This window comes from Protobothrops mucrosquamatus, unplaced genomic scaffold, assembly GCF_001527695.2.
Source record: "Protobothrops mucrosquamatus isolate PMUCROS unplaced genomic scaffold, P.Mucros_1.0 scaffold5934, whole genome shotgun sequence".
Classification (NCBI taxonomy): domain Eukaryota; kingdom Metazoa; phylum Chordata; class Lepidosauria; order Squamata; family Viperidae; genus Protobothrops; species Protobothrops mucrosquamatus.
The window spans coordinates 23,351-43,320 of record NW_015391773.1 but is presented as its reverse complement, the minus strand read 5'-3'; the positions used below and the strand labels follow the sequence as shown (position 1 = coordinate 43,320).

Below are 19,970 nucleotides of genomic sequence, written 5' to 3'. Positions count from 1 at the left end.
CTGGAGATGCAGCCATTTTCTTCTTATGCTTTACTCTTAAGAGTTATAATAATAATAATAATAATAGTAAAGTTGGAAGGGACCTTGAAGGTCATCTAGTCCAACCCCCTGCTCAGGCAGGAAACCCTATACCATTTCGGACAAATGGCTGTCCAGTCTCTTCTTAAAAACTTCCAGTGTTGGAGCATTCACCGCTTCTGGAGGCAGGTTGTTCCACTGGTTAATTGTTCTCACTGTCAGNACCCAATTCCAGCAGCTGTTCCTTATATGCTTTAGCCTCCAGTCCCCTAATCATCTTTGTTGCTCTTCTCTGTACTCTTTCTAAAGTCTCAACATCTTTTTTACATCGCGGTGACCAAAACTGGATGCAGTATTCCAAGTGTGGCCTTACCAAGGCATTGTAAAGTGGTATTAACACTTCACGTGATCTTGATTCTATCTCTCTGTTAATGCAGCCTAGCACTGTGTTGGCCTTTTTGGCAGCTGCAGCACACAGAGCTAGAGTTAGATGATGCTGGGGGGAGGAATGTGCATGAGAGTTTAGCTAGACATAACAATACTGGACCTAGTGTGAGAACCAAGGTTATTGAAATAAGAGCTGATAAGAATTGGCGGGCTGGAGAACTGGAGGGAAAGCCTGGATTTCAAGCTAATTGGAGAATGTGATTTATGACAGTTAATTGGAGGAGGGAATTGTTGGTTTGAAACTATGTGCTCGGGGGAGGGGAACTCAGTTTTTTGGCTTTGATTGTGTTAGTGCCGATGCTATGCTTCTCAAATAAAGATTTTTTTAAGCTAATAAACAATGCCTCGAAGTTCTTGGAAGAGTTTCATCTGTCAGAACCATAACAATGATCTCTTGTTGTTGATTAGTATCTGTTGGTTAGTATCGGTAAGCAGTCTGTGAAGTCATTGTTCAGAATGGATTTTAGTTGACTGAGGGATGCAACTGGCTGTTTTTAACTGGCACGGGAGAGGACTCATTTTCTGTCTCCTGGATTGTTTTATAGGCAATGATTTCTGGGAATATCAGAATAACAAGAGTTGGGAGAGGCCTTGGAGATCATCTAGTCCAGGAATGTCAATTTCATTGAGGGCCGCATCAGCATTGCGGTTGTCCTCGGGGTGGTGGTGGTAGGTGTGGCCAGGGTGGGCATGGACTGGGTGGGCGTGGCTGGAGTGGGCATGGCCTACTGGGTGGGCGTGGCTAGCTCTACATCATTCACGTCAAGGGTGCCTGTTGGGGGCCTGGGCAGGAGTGGGACAGATCTGAGGGTCTCTGGCAGAAGGGGGTGGGACCAGGGCAAGCGCCAAGGCATGGTCCACTGGAAGAGCCTGCTGAAACCCCTCCCCCAGAGCCCATCAAGCCAGATATGTGAAGTAGGCGAGGGCCATTTGCTGGCCACTTCCAGGCGATGGTCCATTTCTTCATTCCTCACAAAGGGGGACACCTCCCCAGCATGCACCCAGGGGACGGGGCCGACACGGCAGGGGCTGGTTCCTCGCTGTTTCCAGACGGCCTTGTGGAGCTAAGACTGAATACGTTTCAGCATAGATGGCCACCACAAAATTGTACATTGGCTCCCGGCTGGCCAGGGCCAGGACCAAGGCAGAGGGGGCCGTTCCCTCACTGTTTCCAGGATGGCTTCGCGGGTCACATGAAACCACGTCGTAGACTGTATCCAGGCCCCGGGCCTTGTGTTTAACATGTCTGTTCTAGTTGAACCTCTTGCTCAGGCAGGAAACCCTATACCATTTCAGACAATCTCTTCTTAAAAACCTCCAGTGATGGAGCACTCACAACTTCTGGAGGCCAGCTGTTCCACTGGTTAATTGTTCTAACTGTCAAGAAATTTCTCCTTGGTTCTAAGTTGCTTCTCTCCTTGATTAATTCCATCCATTGCTTCTTGTCCTGCCCTCAGGAGCTTTGGAAAATAGCTTGACTCCCTTGTTTGTGGCAATATTCATCCCCTCGTCCTTCTTTTCATTAAACTAGACACACCGAATTCCTGCAACCATTCTTCATTATGTTTTAGCCTCCAGTCCCCTAATCATCTTTGTCGCTCTTCTCTGCACTCTTTCTAGAGTCTCAACATCTTTTTATATTATGGTGAGCAAAACTGGATGCCATATTCCAAGTGTGGCTTTACCAAGGCATTATAAAATGCTATATATATCCTATACCATTTCAGACAAATGGCTATCTAATCTGTTCTTTAAAACCTCCACAACTTCAGGAAATTTCTCCTTAGTTTGAGGTTGGTTCTATCCTAGTTTAGCTTCACGGGCTGGAAAGAATTGACTTTCAGTGAGTTTATACTTGCAGGACAAGATCAGTTCTAACAGCTCTCTGGTGGTATTGCAGAACGTTTTATGAATAATCTTGAAGGAATTCTGACCTGCCAGGTGACTACAGGAAAGCCATTGTTATCCCCATCTGGGAAAAAGGGGGGACAGGAAGAGCCAACAAATTATGCAGCGGTAACTGAAATGGCTACCTGGGCAAATTCCAGAACAAATCATTCAAAGACTGATCGGAAAACAGCTTGAAAAATAACACAATTTGCAGTTAACAGTGTTAGCGTGGATTTGCCATGAAGAAATCTTGTTAGGTTCTCTTTGTTTAGTTCTCGTTGATCGTCTTTCAGTAGATTCTTCGATCTGAAAGCAGCTTGAAAAACCATACACTTGCAGTTACAGAATTAGCGTGGATTTATCCAGAATGAACTTTTATTAAGGTTCATTTTAGCCCTCCTTGATCTTTGGTACATTGTGAGAATCTGCAGGCAAGACTGTATCTTGAGATCAGCAAAACTGTGGCCAAGGATCTCATAAAGTGATTTTGAAACTAGTCAAGTAAGCAAAGTTTCAGGTGAGAGGGTGGAGTCAAAGGATAGTAGATCAAATCTCTCCATCGACTGATTTTTTTGACTTGAGCTGACAAATTACATTGAATAATTTCATGTGAATTGATTCCCAGACCTTTTGCCCAAGTAGACCAATAATTATAATTTTATATATATAATTATATTCTGACAATGAGAACAATCAACCGATGGAACAGATTGCCTTCAGAAGTTGTGGGAGCTTCATCACTGGAAGCTATATTCAGTATATAGCAGTATAAAAACAATCAAACGTATTTGCTGTAGAAAAGAGTTGATTCTTTCCAAATCAAATTGTCTGGAACGCTGTGAGACCTCCAATTGTTGAAATCAGTGGGATTTTATAGTTATGGTCTTCCTTGCTAAAGAATTGCTGGAATTGGGGATGTCTAGTTTAATGAAAAGAAGGACGAGGGGGGACATGATAGCAGCCTTCCAATATCTCAGGCGCTGCCCCAAAGAAGAGGGAGTCAAGCTATTCTCCAAGGCACCTGAAGGCAGAACGAGAAACAACGGGTGGAAACTCATCAAGGAGAGAAGCAACCTAGAACTAAGGAGAAATTTCCTGACAGTGAGAACAATTAACCAGTGGAACTACTTGCTTCCAGAAGCTGTGGATGCTCCATCACTGGAGGTTTTCAAGAAGAGACTGGACTGCCATCTGTCAGAAATGGTGTAGGGTCCCCTGCCTTGGCAGGGGGCTGGACTAGTTGACCTACAAGGTCCCTTCCGACTCTGTTACTCTATTACTGTCATATGTGATTAAAAAAAAAAATTGAGTCCCATTGGTTCAACAGGCTAAGTTAAATAAGATTGTCCAATTCATGGACCTGGACAGCTAATAATGTGGCCCCACAAGATCGTAAAAAATATAAAGACAATAAAGGGAGTTTGCGGTTTAAATATATTAACTGTATTATATATTTTTATATGGCCCAAGACTATTCCTCTTCACTCGATGTGCCCCAGGCAAGCCAAAAGGTTGGACGACCATGTTGTAAATGGATCTGATCTGACATGCATTTTCAAACGGTGGAGAAGAGGTGCATAAGTCCAGTTCTCTTCGTGACCCCATGGACCGTACTATGCCAGGCCCGCCGTCCCCCCACTGTCTCCCAGAGTTTGAACCAAATTCACGTTTGTTGCATCAATGACCCTATCTAACCTTCTCATTCTCTGGCATCCCCTTCTCCTTTTGCCTTCCATCTTTCCCAGGGAGTCTTCAAACTTGGTCCTTTTATGACTTGTGGACTTCAACTCCCAGAATTCTGGGAGTTGAAGTCCACAAGTCATAAAAGGGCCAAGTTTGAAGACCCCTGATCTTTCCCAACACCAGGACCTTCTCCACGGAGCCCTCTTCTCATTAAGAGGGCAAATTATTTGAGCCTTTAGCTTCAGGGTCTGTCCTTCCAGAGAACGGTCAGGGTTGATTCCCTTTAGGATTGACCGATTGGATCTCCTTGCAGTCCAAGGGAATCTCTCAAGAGTCTTCTCCAGCAGCACAATTTGCAAGCATCAATTCTTCCATGCTCAGCTTTCCCGTGTGGTCCAAGTCTCACAGCCATACATGACTCCTGGAAAAACCATAGCTTTGACTGTATGAAAAATGTCTGCCCTTGAGAAAAGGTGAGAGAGACAAGAGTGAGAGAGAAAAAAGGTCAGATGGGAGGCAACCACGACACAAGGGACCGTAGGACAAGGCTTTTCAACCAGTGGTACGGGTACCACCTGTGGTACATTGGCACCTGGCAGGTGGTACGCGACCATCCTAGAAAAGTGGTAGCGGGGGAGGGGAATGAGCTGAACCGGTGGCAGCACCACACAAGCCTGAGTGAGAGATGGCTGGAGCTGCAGGGCTGTCAGGGCTCAGCGGAAGCGCCAGGATCAGCGCCAGGCTCCAGCTGGAGCTCGGCGCTGATCCTGGCACTTCCGCTGAGCCCAGAAGAAGCACCGATCAGCTGGAATGTTGCAGCATCTCCAGGGTCTTGTGATTTACATTCAGAGGCTTGGCAACTGATTCATATTTATGACGGTCACAGTGTCATGTGAAGTGACCAAAACCTGCTGCAACCACCCAGCAGACGGGGGGAATAAAAACCACACACACCCCACCCCCACTGCCAATCCTCAACAGAAATGCTCGCAACAATGGAAACCTCAGATAGGAGGAAGAGCGCCGCCAGGTGGGCAGGCAGGTGCCTTGCTCGGCTGTGGCTTGGGGGGCACTTTTTTCAGTGCCATTGTAACTTCGAACAGTCACTAAGCGAACTGTTGTAAGTCGAGGACTACCTGTACTTCATCACCTTTTTCCTTTTTTGGGGGGTGTCATCAAGTTTTTCACACCTTGCTAGGCAACTGTTGGTACTCGGATATTGCCATATCCTAAAAGTGGTACAATGGGTGAAAAGGTTGAAAAGCCCTGTAGGACACAGAACGAAGCCTTAAATTACAGGAAGGTCAATTTCGGTGAGCTGAAGGGTAATTTACTGAAAGAGGTCAAAGAGCAGATAATCCTGTGTCAGGAATGCTTTAATCTGAATTCTTGGGACAGACTAGGGGGTGGATGTCATCATCTCAACATTCCAGTCCCACTCCAGAATTTTTGCAATGTTGATAAGAAAGCTTGCTGTAGACCTGGGTACATTTTCTGCGGGTTGGTGAGCTATTTCTTGTCTTCGTGGAAACGATTTTTGAAAAGGCATCTGATTCATCTCAAATTTGCACTGTAAGTGCGAATCTAGTGGAGGAGCAAGGTCTTCTGACTTAATATGCAGTACAACAGCTTTTTTTTTTTTCAGAATACACAGCATAATTTTCCAACATGCCCTGAGTTAGTAGGTAGTCTGGATTTAGGATTGATGTGCTGTTGGCTTTTGAAGACAAAGATAAATGCAGCCTCTATCTGCGCAAGTTGTCTAATAAGGCTGATGGATTTTTTGTTTCAGGTCCCTTCCTTTGTGGATGATTTCCAGAGAAGCAGCACCCTTAATTATTTGCATTAAAATGAGCAGAGTCTGCTGGCAGGCATGGCATCCGGCCCTCTCAATTCCTGGCAAATAGATGGGGAAGAAATGGAGGCAGTGACAGATTTTATCTGCCTGGGCTCCAAGATCACCGCAGATGGGGACTGCAGCCAAGAAATCAAAAGATGCTTGCTCCTGGGGAGGAAAGCTATGGCAAATCTAGACAGCATACTAAAAAGCAGAGACATCACCCTGCCAACAAAAGTGGGTATAGTCAAGGCCATGGTTTTCCCAGTTGCAATGTATGGCTGTGAAAGTTGGACCATAAGAAAGGCCGAGTGCCAAAGAATGGAGGCCTCTGAACTCTGGTGCTGGAGAAGACTCCTGCGAGTCCCCTGGACTGCAAGGTGATCCAACCGGTCAGTCCTAGAGGAGATCAACCCCGACTGCTCTTTAGAAGGCCAGATCCTGAAGTGGAGACTCAAGTACTTTGGCCACCTAATGAGAAGGAAGGACTCACTGGAGAAGAGACTGGTGCTGGGAAAGATGGAGGACAAGAGAAGAAGGGGACAACAGAGAAGGAGGTGGCTGGATGGAGTCACTGAAGCAGGAGGCGTGAGCTTCAATGGACTCCAGAAGATGGTAGAGGACAGGAAGGCCTGGAGGAATGTTGTCCATGGGGTCGCGATGGGTCGGACACGACTTCGCAACTAACAATTAACAACAAACGTTTTGTGAATTTTCATTTCTGCACATGAGTGGGACGCAGTTCTACCAGAGGAACATTATATATATATATATGTATATGCATAGCTGGTAGGAATGTGGGAAATGGATGTGGGGGAAAAAAAATAAGAGATGTTGAGGATTACAGGTAGTCCTTGACTTACAGACATTCATTTAGTAACCATGTGAAGTTGCAACAGCACTGAAAAAAATTGACTTATGACCGTTTTTCACACTTACGACCATTGCAGCATCTAAAATTCAGTTGCTTGGCAACCGACTCGTATTTATGACAGCTGCTGTGTCCAAGGGTCACGTGATCTGCTTTTGCAACCTTCTGATAAGCTAAGTCAGTGGGGAAGCCAGATTCACTTAACAACCATATTCCTAACTGAACAACTGGAGTGATTCACTTAACAACTGTGTCAAGAAAGGTCATAAAATGGGGCAAAACCCATTTAACAACTGTCTCACTTAGCAACAGGAATTTTGGGTTCAATTGTTGTTAAGTCGAGGACTACCTGTAATTTATTCCTTTGTTTAAAATACATGCCTATCCAGATCCTGTGGAAATTCAAACTAATGTGACTTAGTGGAAACTTCATTTAATCCATATTATAAGGACGACAAAGTAAAAAAAAAAAAAAAAAAAAGTGAGAGGCGATTCTTCAGAGACAGAACTGAAAGCTCCACGCAGAGTCCACATAAAAAAGTCCTTTTTAATTTTCCCATAATAAAGACAACAGGCTTTGTGGCACCTGGCCTCGCTGCAACGATCATTATTAGAAAAAAAGATAATAAAAATGTTAACTCTTGATTTAAATGCCGTCCGGACCGACCGAAACTAACAGGAGCACTTGAATGGTTCAAATATCTGGAGAAGGCTAAATGTTGAAAACCACGTGGCTTCTCTTAGGAGAAAAGGAACCCCAAGGGAGTAGTGGGGGGGGGGGCTGGAGGGTCCAGAAAGGTGCCTTAAAATCACTTGCAATTTTTTTTGTCCCTCTTCCACAGAGACCAGCTGGAGCAAACCACACAAGTCTGTGGATCCTTATTGAGCATCTCAAGTATTCAGTCTACTTGTCGTTCACGGGGGGATCTGGCCAGTAAGATATGGCCAAGTGTCTTCTCTTGGTATCCGCTTGGCATCCTGGGCACTTCTTGACAAGCTGTGTGGGGAAACACAAGAGCAGTCAAAATATAAGATAATATAAGATAATCTATATCTTCTATATAAATAAAAATGTAAATGTTCGTTTGTTCAAAATCTTAAATCTCCGAAAGTTCTTCACCGATTGCTTTGAAATTTTGACACAACGTTGCATTCGAATACGCGCGTGTTTCTATATACCTATTATATCGATGTCACACCTGTGACAGGTAAAAACATGCTTTTTTTAAAAAAACAGCGCCATCTGTTGGACGTAAAAGCAACACACACATTTACCAGACTGAGCCACAGCAACGCATGGCTGGGTACAGCTAGTATAAGATAAGATAAGATAAGATAACCTTTATTGTCATTTTTTTTTACTGTGGGCACAACGGCACACATCAAAAATGAAATTTAGTTGCCCGCTCTCAAAGTGAAACACATACATGACGCACACCTAAACATACTATGAACAACATATGCACAACCCACACCCCGACATATACGTAGCAAATAAATATTAAATACTGTCCATCTTGAATATATAACGGAAGGAGGAAGCTTGAGAGTTCACAAGGTTAATGCTGTATGGAATGAAACTATGGCACTTTCCCCTAGGATCCTTAGTCATCCTTGGATGCCTACACTGTTTAAGACGACGAATTAAAGTCCAAATTGTTTATTTGTATTCTGCCTTTATTATTTTTACAAATACTTCAAGGTAGTGAACTTATCCAACATGCCTTCCTCTTCCTATTCCCCCCCCCCAACAACAATCCTGTGAGGTGGATTGGGCTGAGAGAGAGGAAGTGGCCCAAAGTCATCCAGTTGGCTTTCATGACTAAGGCGGGACTAGAACTCCCCATCTCCTGGGGATTGGCCCAAAGTCACCCAGTTGGCTTTCATACCTAAGGCAGGACTGGAACTCACCATCTCCTGGCGACAGGCCCCAAATCACCCAACTGGCTTTTGTGCCTAAGGCAGGACTACAACTCACCATCTCCTGGGGATTGGCCCAAAGTCACCCAGTTGGCTTTCATACCTAAGGCAGGACTAGAACTCACCGTCTCCTGGTGATTGGTCCAAAGTCATTCAGTTGGCTTTCATACCTAAGGCAGGACTAGAACTCACCGTCTCCTGGTGATTGGTCCAAAGTCACCCAACTGGCTTTTGTGCCTAAGGCAGGACTAGAACTCACCGTCTCCTAGCGATTGGCCCAAAGTCGCCCAACTAGCTTTTGTGTCTAAGGCAGGACTAGAATTCACCGTTTCCTGCTTTCTAACTTGGTGCCTTAACCACTTGACCCAACTGGCTCTCCCACTTTAAACATTTAAAAGATGCTAAGGCTGAGAAATGCTGGCTTAAAGAGGTAATGATGCACAGCAGTAAGCTCTTGGAACAACAACAGCAACAACAACAACACAAACAACAACAAAAGTAAATTTCTGACTCAAAATGGTGAAACATTGTGGAACAATTTACTTTGCTCTCAAGAGTTGGCTGTGCATATATATATATGTTAGGACGTCAGCGAGGAAACCAGCTATGTTTGGAGAGAAGTAAGATGTTTAAACAAGAACCTGGATACTAAAAACAATGGGGAAAAGATGAGACATCCCAAGAGGTCAAAATAAACAGGCTCTCATTTATTAGTGGAATCCTTGGTGCTTTCTGAGCTTGGCGGTTTGCTGGCAGATGTTTCTGCAACAGTAGAACAGGGCAAGGGCAAACAAGCCACCCAACTCAGAGAGCACCCTGATCTTAGAACTTAGAATAAAAGAGTTGGAAGGGACCTTGGAGGTCATCTCGTCCAATCCCTCCACTCAAGCAGGAGACCCTATACCAGTGATGGCGAACATTTTAGAGACCGAGTGCCCAAACTGCAACCCAAAACCCACTTATGCATCGTCGAGTGCCGGGTGGGTGTGGCCCATTGGCTGGGTGTGGCCTATTGGCTGGGCATGGCTGCAGTGGTAACGGCAGACTGGGTGGGACTAAAAAGTTCAATCAATCAATTCCAACTTTGCAAGATCTTTTTTTTCCCCGCGAGAAGTTGAAATCAACTGAACCTTTTTTTTTTTTTTTGCACACGGCGGCGGCGGCCTAAAGCGAAAAGGTTTTATAAAACCCAGTTGAAGGCCTAGGACTGGGGCGACGGGGCGCGTGCCCACAGAGAGGGCTCTGAGTGCCGCCTCTGGCACCCGTGCCATGGGTTCGCCACCACTGCCCTATACCATTTCTAACAAGTGGCTGTCCAGTCTCTTCTTGAAAGTCTCCAGTGATGGAGCACCAACAGCTTCTAAAGCAGTGGTTCTCAACCTTTTTAATGTCGTGACCCCCTACCGGCCGTAAGTTGAGGACTAAACCGGTCGTAAGTCAAGGACTAAACTGGTCGTAAGTCGAGGACTACCCAACTGGTTGTAAGTCGAGGACTTTCCCTGCCCGGGAGCGCCGCGCATGCCTGGTTCCGCCCCCTGCGCTGGCCGAGGCATAGCTGGCAAGCGGCAGAGACGGAGCAGGCCGACTACCAGCTGGCCCAGCCCAAGGGAGGTAAGGCACCCGCCGGAAAAGGGGGAAAAAATGGCTGACAGCCTTGCTTGGCGACCCCCCGTGAAATGGTCGATCGACCCCAAATGGGGTCGCGACCCATAGGTTGAGAACCGCTGTTCTAAAGGCAAGCTGTTCCAATGGTTGATCGCTATCGCTGTCCGAAAATGTCTCCTTAGCTCTAGGTTGGATTTCTGTTTGTTAAGTTCCATCCGGTACTTCTTGTTCTGCCTTCTGGGGCTTTGGAGAATAGGTTGACCCCTCCTTTCTGGGACAGCCCCTCAAAATATTGGAACGCTGCTATCATGTCACCCCTGATCCTTCTCTTCACTTGACTAGCCATGCCCAGTTCTTGCAATGTTCTTCTTCATGTTTTAGCCTCCAGGCCCCTAATCATCTTTGTGGCTCTTCTCTGCACTCTTTCTAGTGTCTCAACAGCAACAACAATAGCCTAAGTCTCAGCTACTTAGGTTCTCTTCTATTGGTTTCATTTATTTAGTGATCTGGCACGCAATGAAGGTGGCTGCCAACGTTGAAAAGTTAATGTTCAAAGTAGGTACTTTAAGCTCATGACTAAACCACTGATGAAGGAGATGCAGCATGACATTTTTCCGAAGTGCCGAGGAATGTATTCTGTAGCCTGGGGACAGCAGACCTTCTTCCGTGTGCCAGAAGGACCACCAATAGGAGCATCTTCACGACTCCTTTTCTGGCAGGCATTAACAATCAGGCCGGCTTGTAGTGGGAGAGGCAGAGAGAGAGGCCCTTGTCCTTCAATGCCCACTGGGGAAAAAAGTCCATTGGAGTAAGCAGTCATACTATGTTTTAATTTAATAAATAGAAGAGCGTATTTATAGCTCAAGATCGAACTGTGGGGTCCTTGGTGCTCTCTGAGCTTGGCTGCTTTTAGGCAGCTGTTGCGTGACCCAGCCAGGTAACATCATCAGTGCTAGAAGGGAGTGAGGTTTGCAGAGTGAAGGAGAATGGGAGGAGAGGGAGGAGAACTGGGGGATCCTTGGGTGTTCTCTGAGCTTGGTTGTTTTCTGGCAGACAATTAATGATCCAACTAGGTAATATAATAATAATAATAATAATAACAACAACAACAACAACAACAACAACAACAACAGTTGGAAGGGACCTTGGAGGTCATCAAGTCCAACCCCCTGCTCAGGCAGGAAACCCTACACCATTTCAGACAAATGGCTGTCCAGTTTCTTCTTAAAAACTTCCAGTGTTGGAGCATTCACCGCTTCTGGAGGCAGGTTGTTCCACTGGTTAATTGTTCTAACTGTCAGGAAGTTTCTCCTTAGTTCTAGGTTGCTTCTCTCCTTGATTAGTTTCCATCCGTTGCTTCTTTTCCTGCCTTCAGGCGCTTTGGAGAATAGCTTGACTCCCTCTTCTTTGGGGCAGCCCCTGAGATACTGGAAGACGGCTATCCTGTCCCCCCTCGTCCTTCTCTTCATTAGATTAGACATACCCAATTCCAGCAGCCGTTCCTTATATGTTTTAACCTCCAGTCTCCTAATCATCTTTGTGGCTCTTCTCTGTACTCTTTCTAGAGTCTCAACATCTTTTTTACATCGCGGTGACCAAAACTAGATCTTTCCGTGCAGGCATCTGATGATCCCTCGTTACACTTGGTACCAACCCCAACCTCCAGACAATTGTGTAAGAGCACGCAGTACCACTGAAGCAGCATCTGCTTTATGTTACCTTGTACGGACAAGAACAGTAGATATGGCACGATGACCTTGTGGCTGGCTCTTACAATTGCTTATCTTAATCAGGAGACTACGCCTGGCAAAGCCTTGCATTCCCATCACACCCACTGGTTCTAAGCTAGCCTTTCTAAAAATAGTTTATCTTGGTATGAGAAACTTTAGCAACAAGACCAGTCAAAGGGATTATTCTGACCGCATACCAACCTCTGGTATGTGGGTTTCTGGTTAATGGTGATAAAGCATCAAAGAGTCATTTGAATGCAATGTTATGTCTACTTTGGCTTCCTGGATTAGCAATCTTAAGTCCCAAAACTCAGGACAGGCTTCTTGCATTAATTACCTCACAAATTCCCAAATCGCATCCAGCCAAAAGGCAAGGTAACCACTTGAGCCGTGGGCTCCCGTTTTCCCTTCTTTGTCTCCAATCTCAACATTGTTTGGGTTTCCTTTACTAAGGGGTACAGATTTGCTGGCACCACCAGAGCCTATTTTACTGCCTTCTGACCTCCCCTAAACCATAATGTCTGAGTCATATCCCTTCCCAGAAAAACAGCGGTCACAGTTCTGAAATACGGTTAAACCAACTTGAGGTTTGATGCTCCATGTTGTTTTCGTTCGCCCCTGTATTAAGGGAAAACAATGCCTATTTGAAGGAGCCAACTGGTGCTTTACAAGGAACACAAAACCTAGATCCTAAATTTATCCTACACTTCTTCAAGGACAATTTTCACAAGGAAGCATCTGTCAAAAATAAATAAATAAATAAATAATTGAAACATATACATCAATATTTATGAACTAACATAAAGTGTCAGGAAGCTTTAGGCTCCATTAATAGAGGGATAGAATCAAGATCAGGTGAAGTATTAACACCACTCTATAATGCCTTGGAATACTACATCCAGTTTTATAATAATAATAATAATAATAATAATAATAATAATAATAATAATAATAATAATAATAATAATAATAATAATAAAGTTGGAAGGGACCTTGGAGGTCATCTAGTCCAACCCCCTGCTCAGGCAGGAAACCCTGTACCATTTCAGACAAATGGCTGTCCAGTCTCTTCTTAAAAACTTCCAGTGTTGGAGCATTCACCACTTCTGGAGGCAGGTTGTTCCACTGGTTAATTGTTCTCACTGTCAGGAAGTTTCTCCTTAGTTCCAGGTTGCTTCTCTCCTTGATTAGTTTCCATCCGTTGCTTCTCGTCCTGCCTTCAGGCGCTTTGGAGAATAGCTTGACTCCCTCTTCTTTGGGGCAGCCCCTGAGATATTGGAACACTGCTATCATGTCCCCCCTCGTCCTTCTCTTCATTAAACTAGACAGACCCAATTCCAGCAGCTTTTCCTTATATTGATCATTGTTGATGTAAAAAAGATGTTGAGACTCTAGAAAGAGTGCGGTGAAGAGCAACAAAGATGCTGGAGGGGGGACTGGAGGCTAAACATGAAGAACGGTTACTGGAATTGGCACCAGAAGACAGAACAAGAAGCAACGTATGGAAACTAACCAAGGAGAGAAGCAACCTAGAATTAAGGAGAAATTTCCTGACAGTGAGATGGCATAGGTTCTCCTGCTTAAGTGGGGGGCTGGACTAGAAGACCTCCAAGGTCCCTTTCTATCCTATCCTATCCTATCCTACTCTATTTTTATGCTTTTAATATTTTATTGTATACCGCCTAGAATCCCTTTCTGATGGAGATGGGTGGTTCTTAAATACAATAGATAGATAGATAGATAGATAGATAGATAGATAGATAGATAGATAGATAGATAGATAGATAGATAGATAGATAGATAGATAGATAGATAGATAGATAGATAGATAGATAGATAGATAGATAGATAGATAGATAGATAGATAGATAGACAGACAGACAGACAGATGATGGATGGAAGATAGATGATAGATAGATAGATGTAGATAGATAGATAGATAGATAGATAGATAGATAGATAGATAGATAGATAGATAGATAGATAGACAGACAGACAGACAGACAGATGAGAGAGATGATAGGAGAGAGATGAGAAATAGACAATAACTTCTCTGACAGAGTGCTGACTCTGGCTCTTCATCTTAAATTAGACCTCTATTAGTCATTCCCAATCTAGAGTCAAATTGTTGACCTCACCTCTTATAATCCCCAACCAACTTGGCTTAAATTGACTATTAATCAGACTAAGTAGCTAAGGAAAGCTCATACAGTTCTTTAGGCTTGTTTTGGTGGATGGATTGGGCCACACGGTGACCTTTAACCAAACCTAACTTGTCATGGATCACAAGAACAAGCATCTTCTCAGTGGCATGCGCTCTCAATTGCAGGAAGATGCTCAAGTCACACACAAGGGGAGAAAATGTACGGTAAGAATGAACTGCAGAAATACAGCAAGGGAATTCTGCCGTGCTTTAAGAGCCAGGCAAGTTGGAGAATCTAGTGCAGTGGTGGCAAACCTATGGCACGGGTGCCAGAGGAGGCACTCGGAGCCCTCTCTGTGGGCACACGTGCCGTTGCCCCAGCCTTGCCTCCCAGCCTTGCCCCAGCCTTGCCGCGACCCCCTCCTCACCAGCAGCCCCCCTGGAGGAGAGTCGCCCCTGAGCGTGGCCCACGCGGAGCAGCGCAGCCAAGGACATGGCAGCCAGGCAGCGTAGACAAGACTCTGCCCTCACGCCCCATCACGAACAGTTGATACTGCGGGGCGCGGGCAGAGGGCATGGCCGCAATGGTGCTGCTGGGCTGCCTGGGCGATCTGCGGCGGGCCCTGGAGGTGATGAGTGGCCCCGCAGGCAGGCGGGGTAGGGGCGGGGCAGGGGGTGGAGCAGGGGCAGGGCCAGTTTTTGGGCACTCGGTCTCTAAAAGGTTCGCCATCATTGATCTAGTGTTTTAGGCACCAGACTAGAAAGTGGGAGAAGGTGAGTTCTAGTCCCACCTTAGGCACGAAAGCCAGCTGGGTGACTTTGGGCCCATCACCAAGAGCCTGGGAGTTCTAGTTCTGCCTTAGACACCAAAGCTGACTGGGTGACTTTGGACTGGTTACACTCTCTCTCAGCCCAACTCAGCTCACAAGGTTGATGTTGTGGGGAAAACAGGAGGAGGAAAGTGGGTTGGGTACGTTGGCCACCCTGAGGCATTTGTGAAAATAATAAAAGGCAGGGTACAAATAAATACATATACAAAAATAAATCAGCCGATGCAATTAAGACCAAAGGGAGGGAAAAAATGAAAATGAAAGCTGACCTTCAAGGAATTCTCCCAACATTTGTTGCAACACGTGAAGGAACACTGCTGGCATTTAAAGGGCACATCATGCTCAGAACCGCATTTAGCACACTTGTAGCCACCTAAACAGGGGAAAGGAAGAATAAAGTGGCTTTCAAGCCAGACCAATCCTTTGACCTTGCAGATTCTTTCTGCTGCTCAAGCACTTGAAACACAGATGACATGGCGGTCACACTTCACTTGCCAATGAAGGAGAATATCTGTGGCTCAGGGTTGAAATGCGGCCTCTTTGATGCTCTCTGAGCTGGGGTTGTTTTCCTGCAGACATTTCATTATCCAAACGAGGCTAGTGTTGATGTTACCTAGTTTGGGTAATGAAACGTCTGCAAGAAAACAACCCCAGCTCAGAAAGAACCAAGGACCCCCCACAGTCCTCCTCCTTCTCCTCACTTCCTTCTAGCACTGATGATGTCACCTAGTTGGGTAATGAAAAGTCCACAAGAAAATAACCCAAGCTCAGAGCATCAAGGACCCCCACAGTCCTCCTCCTCCTCCTCCTCACTTCCTTCTAGCACTGATGATGTCACCTAGTTGGGTAACGAAACGTCTGCAAGAAAACCAGCAAGCTCAGAGAGCCCCAAGGACCCCTCCTGCTTCACTTGCTTAAAGATAATTGTTTTCAGGTTGCAGAACCAAACAGAGGTTCATGCTGATCTTGGGTCTTGACCAGAGGGCCAAAATATGGGAAGATCTCTAGCGCAAAAAAGATGGCAATAGGTAAAAGCTACCTACCCATCTCCATCCAACAACCAGAATCAAAGGGAAGTTATGTTTTTGTAATTCAGCCAAAGGAACAAATATCAACTAAGACTGATCAGACAGGTTCTCAAATAGAAGATAAAAACTGCCTAGAGTCGTTTGCTGAGATGGGCAGCTATAGAAATCAATCAATCAATCAATCAATCAATCAATCAATCAATCAATTAAACTTCACAACAATATTCTGGCCTATCAGAATTTATTTTCTGCTTTTTCTTTTATTTCCTGTGTGGTTTTTTTTAAAAAAAAATATTTATTTTAATTTGTAGGACTTGATTATCAGCTAGTCTGAGAGATTTCAGTCAGGATAAAAAAACTGTAATAAATTATTTGATTACCTCCATTGCAAAGTGGTGTAATAAACTGAATAAATCCAAATACCTCAAATCAACTTCACAATGATAATCTGATCTACCTATAGTGGTGGCGGGGGGGGGGGGGAAAGGAAATTATTTTGATCCCCTGCTGATTTTGTACGTTTGCCAACTGACAAAGAAATAATCAGTCCATAATTTTAATGGTAGATTTATTTTAACGGTGAGAGACAGAATAATAACAAAAAAAAATCCAGAAAAAGGCATTTCAAAAAAGTTATAAATTGATTTGCCTTTTAATGAGTGAAATAAGTATTTGATCCCCTATCAATCAGCAAGATTTCTGGCTCCCAGGTGGGGGATTCTGGGATTTGAAGTCCACACCTTTTAAAGGTTGAAAAAATGGATTTAGAAAGAAGGGGACTACTTAATGAAAAGATACCCACCACCTATTGGAGAGAGAGGTAGGCTGCCATCATCTATGGATTTTCGTAATCTGCTGGGCCTTCTCTCCATTTCCTGTGGGTCTGGATTTTGGAACTGCTGTGGTGCTTCATTCTTGGAAGAATCTGCAGAAAATATTACACAATCACATTCCCAAGAACATATAAGACTCCGTTCAGACAGGGCTAGCTATGCAGCACTCACCACACACTCATGTGATACCTGTACAAACTCTCCAAGACAATTTGCTTTCATTATTACTTTAAAAAACAAAAAAAAGCAGAATTACAGAAATCTGATAGGTGAAATAAACCAAGGTTTAACAGTCTTGCAGAATTCCAGTTGACGTGATTCAGTTAGCCACTTCTGATCTATAGATATGAAAGACCTATCAGATGGGATTGTCAAATTTCTTAAATGTTTTTATAACAATAGCACTTAGACGTCAGCACTGCTAACATCGGATGTTTTTGCACTGACAACAGATGGGAGATGCTACCATTTTCTTCTTTTGCTTTTAGAGTTAGAGTTAGATGATGCTGAGGGAAGGAATGTGCATGAGAGTTTAGCTAGACATAACAATTCTGAACCTAGTGTGAGAACCAAGGTTATTGAAATTATAAAGAATTGGTGGGCTGGAGAGCTGGTGGGAAGCCAGCATTTCAAACTAATTGGGGAATGTGGTTTATGACTGTTAATTGAGGGAGGAAATTGTGCTTTGATACTTATGTGCTCAGGGGAGGGGAACTCAGTTTTTGGCTTCAATTATATATGTGCCGATGCTATGCTGCTCAAATAGAGATTCTTTAAGGTAAACAATGCCTCAGTTCTTCAAAGAGTCTCATCTGTCAGAACCATGACATTAGACCTATATATTGCTTCACAGTGCTTTACAGCCCTCTCTAAGTGGTTTTACAGAGTCAGTCTCTTGCCCCCAACAATCTGGGTCCTCATTTTACCAACCTCAGAAGGATGGAAGGCTGAGTCAACCGTGAGCCGGTCAGGATTGAACTGCTGGCAGCATTCTACATTCTAACCACTGTGCCACCAGAGCTCCTTTATGGTTTTATGGAGTCATGCAAGTGAGATGGGCAGTGTAGAGATTTGATAAATAAAATAAAATAAAATAATAAAAATAAAATAAAATAACGAGAGTCTCATGATATTTAGTCATCCCATTCCTTTCTCAGTTGAGGCTAACTAAAAGGGACTCCCGTGTTGTTATTGGTCCTCTCTCAGCCCAAACTCTACATCATATGCCTAATTTCTGGGCATCTCTACTAAGCTATTAAGCACAGGTAATAATAATAATAATGATAAAGTTGGAAGGGACCTTGGAGGTCATCTAGTCCAACCCCCTGCTCAGGCAGGAAACCCTATACCATTTTGGACAAATGGCTGTCCAGTTTCTTCTTAAAAACTTCCAGTGTTGGTGCATTCACCGCTTCTGGAGGCAGGTTGTTCCACTGGTTAATTGTTCTCACTGTCAGGAAGTTTCTCCTTAGTTCTAGGCTGCTTCTCTCCTTGATTAGTTTCCATCCGTTGCTTCTTGTCCTGCCTTCAGGGGCTTTGGAGAATAGCTTGACTCCCTCTTCTTTGGGGCAGCCCCTGAGATACTGGAACACTGCCATCATGTCCCCTCTCGTCCTTCCCTTCATTAAACTAGGCTGACCCAATTCCAGCAACCGTTCCTTATATGTTTTAGCCTCCAGTCCTCAACTTACAACCAGAACTGAGCCCAACATTTCTGTTGCTAAGTGAGACAGCTGGTGAGTTTTGTCCCATTTTACGACCTTTCTTGCCACAGTTGTTAAGCAAATCACCGTAATTGTTAAGTTAGCAACACGGCTGTGAAGTGAATCTGGCTTCCCCATCGACGTTGCTTCTCAGAAGGTCGCACAAGGGGATCACATGACCCCGGGACACTGTGACCGTCCTAAGTATGAGCCAGTGGCCAAGCATCTGAATTCTGATCATGTGACCATGGGGATGCTACAACGGTCATAAGTCTGAAAAACGGTCAGAAGTCACTTTATCAGAGCCGTTATAACTTGGAGCAGTCACTCAACCAATGGTTGTAAGACGAGGACTATCTGTGTGCAGCAGTGTGGTGTTTCCTTACGGAGGCTCTGAGCTTTTTTTTTTAGTCCACTTTGCTAATGTGCAGTAGGAGTTTGACTCATCATTCTGAAATCCGTGGGGCGTTCCAAGGTTTTATAGTGTCATGTTCTACAAATCCAGCTAATGAAAGAAAAATGTGTATTAAGAATGACACCAAAGTTTGTTTATTCGAAAGCTTCCCAGGAAGTAAAAACTCATCTCCGAGTATTCTGGGTTTTTAAAAAAAATATATATTTTCAAATTACGATGCAATATTTTAAAGATGAGTGTGGAAGTGCCAGTAAAAGAAGCGCTGAAATTGTCAGGGCGTTGTCGGGCAGCTTTATCCTGAATTTCAGTGTCTTCCACAGCGCAGCGTAAAAGTGCTTACCAAGGCACCGTTTCTCATTGTTCTCCTCTGGGAAAGCCATGCCAGTCAGTTCTCTGCACATCTGTAGGAACTGCTCCTTGTGATGCGGGCGGACGAAAGGGGCGAATCCTACCAAAGAAAGAATCAGCAGGTCACCATACAGGCCAATGATTTCCAAGGAAAAATGAGAACATGTCTCATCTTCTCAAACAAATGTCTGTGGAGATTCTCTATCAGCCAGGTCATGGCTGTTTTTTTTCCCCTAAAGGCAACTGGATTTTCTTCCTGTTTTCTTTGAAAGTGTTTTGCGCTTCTCATCCAAGAACTGAAGGAGTTTCTCGAGATGAGAAATGAAACGTTCTGAAAGAAAATACCAAGAAATGTTAGTTGCCTTTAGGGGGGGGAAAAAAAACACCCAAGGAAGATTTCTCAGCTCCATTTTTTTTATATAGTCAGAAAGAAAAATGAAAATAGGAGCCAAGCAGGGGAGGAAAAAGGGAAGAAGAAAAAGTGTAGGATAAAAGGGACAGAAGAAAAAAAAGCATTGACCTCTGACTCTCTTTGGCGGCAGTAGCATAAGATAATGAAATACAGCCTCGACTTCATATAAAGAAAACTCATATAAAATGTTTTATAGATGGCACTTGCCACCAGCAAGATTAGCAAAAATGTTTTAAAATATGTCAGACAGATGTTGG

General features: G+C 44.3%; 1 protein-coding gene across 1 annotated transcript; it reads right to left on the bottom strand.

Annotated features, from left to right (window-relative positions):
* Nucleotides 1-7,650: 7,650 nt before the first annotated feature.
* On the bottom strand, nt 7,651-19,368 carry LOC107300015 (regulator of telomere elongation helicase 1-like). The gene is made up of 4 exons (XM_015829358.1): nt 19,294-19,368; nt 16,805-16,927; nt 15,244-15,347; nt 7,651-7,743 (listed from the first exon to the last, which is right to left on the bottom strand). Exons 1-4 carry the CDS (start codon nt 19,352-19,354, stop codon nt 7,651-7,653), a joined length of 381 nt encoding a protein of 126 aa, XP_015684844.1. The 5' UTR covers nt 19,355-19,368.
* Nucleotides 19,369-19,970: the final 602 nt, after the last annotated feature.